The sequence below is a fragment of the Miniopterus schreibersii genome (assembly GCF_964146895.1).
Source record: "Miniopterus schreibersii genome assembly, chromosome: 14".
Taxonomy (NCBI): domain Eukaryota; kingdom Metazoa; phylum Chordata; class Mammalia; order Chiroptera; family Miniopteridae; genus Miniopterus; species Miniopterus schreibersii.
In genome coordinates this window covers 8,558,816-8,567,160 of record NC_138114.1, presented here as the reverse complement: position 1 = coordinate 8,567,160, position 8,345 = coordinate 8,558,816, and the positions used below count along the sequence as shown (strand labels likewise).

The following is an 8,345-nucleotide window of genomic DNA, read 5'->3' as shown; positions in this document are numbered from 1 at the left end:
GGCTGGCGGAGGGCGCTAAACTACAAGTCCCAGAAAGCCCCGGGCGGGTCACGGCCACTTCCGCTCACACTTCCGGTGCCCCTCCCGGGACTTCTAGCGGCGCTGTGCGGAGGTCGGGTTGCAGCTTCCAGCTGATTGCTTTTAACTCTTCTTTGAGAGTTCATTCACGTTGTTATTATTTTTAAAATTACAAACGGGTAAGAATTATTTTAGGGATGCCCATTAAAGTGTTTTTCATTTTGTTAATGTGCTACTGGGGGGAAAGAACGTAAATATCACCTGTAATTTCGTCTTTTACCTGTAAAAATATTCTGAACCGAATATATGCCATTCGGCATCTCCATCTTCCTCTTGAAGTTCATTAGTTTAGCAAACATTTGAGGCCTTACTGTGTTCTAGGAACTGTTCAAGACGCTTAAAGAAATCACTTTGGATGTTAAATACTGGTGGGGGAAACAATACATAATTTTGATAAATAAATGGTATAGTGTGTTATAAGGTAATATGTGCTATGGAGAAAGTAGAGCTGAGCCGGGGATTGAGGGATAGTAGTGCAATTTTAAAAAGGAAAATTTGGAGCCAAGACTTTGAGATGAGGGAATCAGTCGTCTGCCACTCAGCAGTCGGAACTCTTTTCAGGATTTTATAGGAGGGAGGACTTGGGAGAAATGGGGCTATTCCATTTTCTGAAACCAGAAGTCCCTGTTTTATTTCCCCCCCATTCGTATTGTCAACTGATGGTAGTTGGTGCCAATTCAACACCAGGAATCCTCAACTTGGGGTATGTGAAGAAGAAACTTTATTTAGTGCAAAACAGTTCAGTTGTGGTAACAGCGTAACTGTAAAAACATCAGGGCGGTGAGGCATTCCTGGGGCCAGGTGGGTCTGGGGCCAGGCCCCTCTCTGACTAGACAGCTCTACTCTGCTCCTGGCCAGTCTGCTTTGGGTTATGCTGGGGGCTTTTGGGAGGGGCTCTGGTGCAGGTTAAGGCCAGCTGTTTCTTTACCTGGCAGGGGACCACCTGGTAAGAGCTGTAAAGTGATTTGTGGTTGGTAGCTGCCTGTGCTGGGTTTGAAAGTACCTGGGAGAGGCTGTGCTATGATCTGATGCCACCTGTGGCGGGATTGGAGCTGCAAAGCAAGAGGCACTGGGCATGCTGAAGCCAGCTGCTGCTTGTTTGGGCTTTGAGGATTTTGGGGAGATTTTTAGGAATGTCTGCAGCTTGGGCTGAGGCTGGCTGCTTGTGTGGAAAAGCTGCTGAAATTGGTTCAGGCTTGTATGTGATTTGGGTGGGGCAGTGTCTCAGGGAAATCACCAGGGTGGATTGGCAGTGTTAGCTAGGTTGATGGAGACACAGATTTGATGCCTGCCTTCACCTGCAGATGGATGTGGAGTGTTCTCAAAAAAAGGAGTAATGGTGCCTTCCTGCACTTCCTCCTGCACCTCTCAGGCTGTGTGTGGGGCAGGCTCAACAATGGACAGTGGTGCCAGACAGCACTTCTGTCCTCGAGAGAACTGCCCCACTAGCCTTCACCCTGAAGTCAGATGATTCAGTTCCTCCGTGTATGTCCCTGGTACTTTGCTGGAACTTAGGGCTAGTATTTGCTCGGGCATTTTAAGAGAAAACCTGAATCTACAGCAGGCCTCTGTCTTACCTAAACAGAATCGCTGCTGATTTTTCACAGCCAGAAATCGTGGGGACTCCTCTTCCTGGACCTAGTACTCTGGACTGGGAGGCCCATTGTGGGGTTGAAACCCCTTGCTCCTCAGGGGGTACCTCCGCAGCTGAGATATCCCTCCCAGTCCTTAACCGCTACAGGTGGGTTTGGGACCAGCCCCTTTCACGTCTTCACCCCTCCTACCAGTCTTGAAGTTTCTTTTTCTTTATATTCCTAGTTATAGGAATTCTGTTCAGCTAATCTTCAGGTGGTTCTCTAGAGTGGTTATTTTATAAATTAGTTGTAATTTTTTTTTTTTTTTAATCCTCACCTGAGGATATTTTTTCCACTGCTTTTCAGAGAGAGTGGAAGAGGGAGGGAGGAAGACATCCATGTGAGACACATCAATTAGTTGCCTCCTGCATGTGTGCTGACCGAGGCTGGGGATGAAGCCTGCAACAGAGGTACATGCCCTTTGCCAGAATTGAACCCAGGATCCTTCAGTCAGAAGGCTGACGCTCTAACCACTGAGTCAAACTGGCTAGGGCTATTAGTTGTAATTTTGATGTGGTTGTGGGAAGAGGTGAGCCGTGTTTCCCTATTCTGCTATCTTGACCAGAAGTCCTCATCATTATCTTTTTTTTTTTTTTTAAATATTTTTATTGATTTCAGATAGAGAGGGAGAGGAGGAGAGAGATAAAAACATCAATGGTGAGAGTCATTGATCAGCTGCCTCCTGCACACCCCCTGCTGGGGATTGAACCAAGATCTCCTGGATCATAGGTCGATGTTCAACCGCTGAGCCATGCCAGCTGGGCATCATTACATAAATGTTCACCATGAAAATTTATATAGATGGCTAAAGTTAATAAAAAAGGAAATTCCCCCGCAAAGCTAATCCTTTCTCTCTAATATCCTTCAATGTTCATTCTCTAGAGGTAAAAACATACTAGATTGGATTATCCTTTCAAATTTCTTTGTTTCTGTGTGTGTGTGTGTGAAGCAGGAAGAGGATAGTAGTGGAGGACTGGACCTTCATTATTGACTATAAATCTAGACTCAGTAATAAGGACAGTTATGCCCTTTCTAGGTAATTTCAACCTTGAGATACTGCTATGATTGTCAGAAAGGGAGTGATTGGCATTGTGTCTCCTGGGAAGAGTCAGTTTAGTAGAGGGCAGATAATAGGCTTAGGATTCTCAAAAAAGTTGCAAGGTTTCCTGCTGTTTGGCTATAGGCAAATTATGTCTATCTCAGCACTGGAGTATTGAAGTGAATCAGTATACAGACTTCAAATCTTTGCAAGCTTAAAAAGGAACCTCCTTTTGTAAGGAAAGGTTAGGACCTCTGCTGTGGATATGGGTGATTTGTTAGAATAGGTTATTTTGGGGGAGAGGGGTATCACCCAGCTAAAACAATGTTCAATAAGAGTATTATTAAAGTAGTTAGATTTGCCTCATTATTTCTGCCCAGTAGTCTTAAATGCAAATCAAGATTAATTTGAATATGTAGAGAAGAAAAGAAACTTGGGATTGATAAACTGTGTATTTTTTTTTTAAAGGCTGATGGTGTCAACTAAAATTTTGAAATCTGTAACTGTTACACACAGAACAGTCTCTGAGTGTGCACTAAATTAATGGAAGTATCGTAGGAAATTAGGTCAAAATAAACTGACAGAAATTATGAAACGAACACGATAATGATAATAAACAGGACATTTATTTTTCAGACTCATTTGGAAGAAAGGAGAAAAGTCATTTTGTCCTACCCAGTGATGGTCTTTCTGAATGAGTATCCATTCACTGCACAGAACTGGATAGGTGGCTTGATCTCAGAAGATTTTATACTATTAATTCATAAAGAGAATTCCCTTTGAAGAATGTGGTCAGAGGGTGAGCCTTTGTGAGCAGCTTCGCTGGTGCACAGCCAGACTCCCTCTCTGAGTGAAGCTTTTCCCACATTGGCTACATAGATATGGCGTCTCTCCTGTGTGGATTTTGCCATGCAGGATACAATTTCCCCTGGTATGGAAACTCTTCCTGCATTGTACGCAGGCATATGGTTTCAGGCCTGTGTGGACTCTGATGTGAACAATTAAGCTTCCTTTCTGACTGAAGGCTTTTCCACACTGATCACATCTATAGGGCTTCTCACCACTGTGAACTCTTCTATGAACAGCAAGGTTACTCTGATTCCTGAAACTTCTCTGACAAATTGCACACTCGTAGGGTTTCTGTCCAGTGTGGAGTCTTTCATGAACAGCCAAACTACCTCGTTGACTGAAGCTTTTCCCACACTCCTTGCACTGATAAGGCTTCTCTCCTGTGTGTATTCGCTGATGTGTAACAAGATTGCCTTTAGCCCTGAAGCTTTTTCCACAGTGGGTACACTCAAATGGCTTTTGACCAGTGTGGATTCTCTCATGCAACGTTAGACTACCCTTTTGCCTGAAGGATTTTCCACATTCCTGGCACTCATAGACCCTCTGTCTCACTCCAGGTGAATCTTCCTGTAGTGTCTTAAAATCTGGGGATTTTTGTTCCAGCTTCTCTCTTCTGAAAGAATTCTGGAAGTCCCAGCTTGAGGATCCTGTGGCCTCAGCATGATCATATTTGTGGTGGGCTTCTGTCATCACATCTGGTAAAATGAGAGGGAAGTCATGTAAGATGTACCAATATGCTGAGTGAGAAGAATAGGGAAAAAAGAATGCTTTGTTGAGTGATTATGTGCCACACATTATACAGTGAACTTTGCATGGATAATTTAATCCTGAAAATAATCCTATGAGATTGCTACAGATAAGGAAATGAGAGCATAGGGAGATTGTCCAAGGTCATGCAGGCAGGTAAGCGTAGAGCTGGGATTCAAACAGGCATGCTCCACAGCAGTGTACTGCCTCTATATTTTGTTTAATGTAGCTTTCCAAATAATCTTGTGAGGTAGACATAAACACCTCCAGACTCAGAAAAATTAAAAAAACTATACAAGATCACATAGAGCCCCATACCCAAATTTTATCTGACTTCAAAGAGGTGAGGATGCAGGGCCTAAAGCTTTAAAATTTTGGAAGTACTTCATTAGGAAAATGTATAAGTAGGAACAGGGCCTTGAAGAGACCAATGCAAGAGAGGAATCCTGAAACTTAGATTTCATTAGCTTCATGAGAATCCATTTCTGCACTAGTCTGCTTTCCTGACAGTGGAGTAAACTCCATGATGTCAGAAAACATGTAGAATCCTTGGTACTTTACACCTATTATCTCTAATCCCTGCAGGGTAGAGCCTATTGTCCTATTTTACAGATGAAGATGCTGCAATTCAAGGAAGTTAAATAACCTGTCTGATATTACAGCTCAAGCCAGAACAACTACAGAATCTGATACAGGGAATTTTTCCCTTTAAAATTCATGCTACTTCAGTCTACTAAGTTGTGGTGGAATTGAAATCAGTTTTGGTTTGGAAGTTATTCTCAAACATTTCCTATTTACAGTATTTTCCAATATTGCCTTGTATCTGAGCTTTCTACTGCCCTTTAAATATGGGCCCAATTTATCATTACCCCATATTAACAGTTTTTTTGGAGTCATCCGAAGGAGATTTTCTCATTGTTCCTCTGCCTTACCCTTCTTTATTCAGTGACTGCACTGAGATATAAAGATGCTCATTGATTCTCTGAGAGATTACCTCAAGTTTATCTCCATATCAGGATTGTTTTTCTGCTGTTTCTACTGTTATTTCTAACTTCAACTTGCAGTCTTTTCTGGTAACCCCCAGGAACGGTGAACTCCACCAAAGGAATGTCTCCTCTGTTTCCTCAGCCTGCCAACCAGTGCTGAGAACAGGGACACTTCATATGGTGAGCTGAGGGCATCCCAGCGATCAACTGACTCACTCACTGAAAAATGCTACATTCTGGGCATATCTTCCATGACAGTCCAGCAGGGTAGCTGTTGGAAATCCAAACATGTCCACTCCTGCTGTATGACCTTAATCACCACCTCTTCATGTGATGCTTCCATAGGGTGTTCTTGAGCACCTGAGGAGGAAAACACCAAACAAACAAAAACAAAGTACAACAACAAAAACAGGAGAGGGTAGGAGAATTGATGAGTGAAAGATTAAAGTCAACAGGACCTCCAGTTTGGGGTACGAGTAAATGGAGGAACTCTGGATGGCCTGATGTAAAGTTAGTCACCTATAATGTAACAGCAAAATGATACCACGACCACACACAAATGAGCCCAGGGGGAAGCAGGAAGTGGAAAAGGAGAGAACACATAAACACATATCTCTCTTCCTGCCAGTTCTAAGATAATGGGCACTCCTGTTTGTTCCTTAGCCGTGGCATGTGATTAGAATATTCTAATTCCTTCCCCTATCTAACCATCTGCTATTTGGGTAGCCTCCAAAGGAATTCAGATTCTAAAAAACTGAATATTTAGCCTTTATGATGGGCAGTACTATGGAAATGGCTATAGCTCTTCTCTCCAATTCCCCCTAAGTTATAAGGACAGAATGAGATTTCATATGTTACCTTTAAACAGTTCTTAGGAGTCTCCAGATCCAGACTTTCCCCTCTCCTACTCTTCAGGATATGAGAATACCAGTTCTGAGGGAAGTGCAAATACTTGTCAGTACTTAGAAAAGGAAGGCCTACTTTGGATTCCAAAACAGCCCAAGGTATTCCATTTAGGGTGAGTAACTTGCCCAAATTCTCAGAGCTGGTAAGGAGTCAAAGTGGAAGAAAGATTTAAATCCAAAATTTTCTGGACCCAAAGCCAAGCCTATGCCTTTACACTGGACAGTTCTCTAGTTCCTCATTACTAAAGAGCTGGTGGAATTTTTGTAACATGGAACGGAATGGAACAGGGCTTGGTCAGACTTTACTACTCATCTAGATCCTAGGAATTCTCTTGCCTCATATTTTTTTCTGTTTTTTTTCCTTTGGAATATTCTATTCTTACTTCCTGATTACTGAATTCTTACACTTTATACAGTCGTTCAGTGTATAATCTTTGTTTTCCTCTAATATGTCTCATCAAAATGCTGGCCACCTGATTTAATGAAATGGCTGTGTGATGCTATAGTTCTCTGCTTTGTTAACTGAAGCACCTGGTCTTGTCAACTGCACATTCTGCTACATGTTGTAGTGACTGAAGAGGCATTTTAAACTCTTATTTGGAGGACTCACCTCCAATTGGGAGTACAAGCTACAAAGGAATCCCCTATCAGTGTGTCAGGATACTACAGGACATTAATTTAGAATTTCAAGGTGTTACTGCTCAACAACTGCACATTCACCAAGAGTCAGGGGAAAGTACCTGGCACCTGCTGCCTGAGGTTGGACTCTGTGCCTGGGGAGTTGAACAAATAGAGTTTGGTTAGAACAAGTGGGTAGACCTTACAGCTCCACCTCTCCACATACTGTGAGCGCTTCAACAAGTAGTACACTCAGCTGCATCTCAGGAACTTCCTTGATTAATAAAGGGAACCTTATTTTTCTCCTTAGATCACATCTCTGAGGAATTAATTTCCTGAAGAATTTGGAGAAAGGGGCATTACCATAGCAAATATTGCTTTCCTAGCAGAAAGGCTACTTATCCTTTGGAAAAGCTCAGAATTAGGCTGTGAGAGACTTGCTGCCTTGGCTCCCCATTCCCCCATGTGACCTTGGCCAAGTAACCAAACAGTCCTCACTCCATTTCCTCACTTACTAAATAGGTTAATAACAATTTCATATCAGGTAGCTGCTGGGAGAATAAAAGAACCGAATGTGAAAGGTCTCTGGCAATAGCTGTAGATTTACGGCCTGAAGTTGAGAGCCCTCAAAAGAAGACAAGAAGTAGGGGTGACTGCTCTCTCCAGAACCTCCTGGGGAATAGTTTCAGCATTAGGAGACTTTGGGTGGCGATGATTATTTTCTCCACGCAACTGAAGCCACTTTGTCCTTTCTCCCATTTACCGTCCCCAGAGAGGCTGCAAGTCTCCCGTGCATCTTCTGAAGCCCTCGCCGCAGGCCAGGGTACACCTGTCTATTACCGCCCCCTCCGGCGGCTGCAGGGCGCGGGGCCCTCCACGCGTCCTGCCCTGCCCAGCGTGCACAGAGGGACCCCTGCTCCTCCGGGCGGACTCCCCCTCCCTCCTCAGCCCCCCCGGCACGCCTCGCGCGCTGGACTTCAACCCTCCCCCAACCCCCACCTCGGTCCGCTGGACGCTGCTCTGCAGCCGCAGACTTCTCCCCTTGCGGCTGGCCTCCCTTGCAGCCGACAGGCCAGCCCTGCCCAGGGCTGTGGGGGCAGCAGAGGGCCCTGGGGGCCGCCTGCTGCGTGGCCCTGGCTCACCTGCACGCCCAGACCTGCCAGCAGCCTCACTCACCACAGCGGCGCAAGCCCACAGACAGACAAAGGCCGGCGCTGGCCCGCAGCAGCGCGCCAGCGAGCAAACCAGACTACAGCTCCCAGGAGGCTCCGCGCAAACCCGCTCTCCTGGCCCAGGGCCTCCACGCCCAACTTTCCCGGAGCACTGTGGGAAATGTAGTTCCCGCGGGCGCCCAGCGCTCTGCCTGAGATGGGGACTTGTCCTCGGACTAGAGCCAGGCAGAAGGGACCACCTGGTGAAGCCGGCTGCCGAGCCAGGAACTGGGACGTACAAGGTTCTTGCAGAGCACCGTGGAAGGAAACAAAGTCTT

At 45.0% G+C, this 8,345-nt stretch overlaps 1 protein-coding gene across 9 annotated transcripts; it reads right to left on the bottom strand.

Annotated features, from left to right (window-relative positions):
• Window positions 1-3,358: 3,358 nt before the first annotated feature.
• ZNF32 (zinc finger protein 32) lies at window positions 3,359-8,130 on the bottom strand. Of its 9 annotated transcripts, none has more exons than XM_081157698.1 (5): window positions 8,033-8,130; window positions 6,979-7,011; window positions 6,192-6,266; window positions 5,554-5,693; window positions 3,359-4,295 (listed from the first exon to the last, which is right to left on the bottom strand). In XM_081157698.1, exons 4-5 carry the CDS (start codon window positions 5,621-5,623, stop codon window positions 3,544-3,546), a joined length of 822 nt encoding a protein of 273 aa, XP_081013824.1. In that variant the 5' UTR covers window positions 5,624-5,693; window positions 6,192-6,266; window positions 6,979-7,011; window positions 8,033-8,130; the 3' UTR covers window positions 3,359-3,543. The 9 variants fall into 9 exon arrangements, with proteins under 9 accessions (XP_081013824.1, XP_081013821.1, XP_081013822.1 ...); XM_081157695.1 differs by having other exon boundaries at window positions 7,999-8,112; XM_081157696.1 differs by lacking the exon at window positions 6,979-7,011 and having other exon boundaries at window positions 7,856-8,116.
• Window positions 8,131-8,345: the final 215 nt, after the last annotated feature.

Bases quoted from the DNA above. Each gene is read 5' to 3' on its own strand.
- ZNF32 (XM_081157698.1), bottom strand. From the start codon at position 5,623: ATGTTTGGATTTCCAACAGCTACCCTGCTGGACTGTCATGGAAGATAT. The intron at 4,296-5,553 runs GTGAGTGAGTCA...TCATTTTACCAG, and splicing joins CCAGAATGTAGCATTTTTCA to ATGTGATGACAGAAGCCCAC.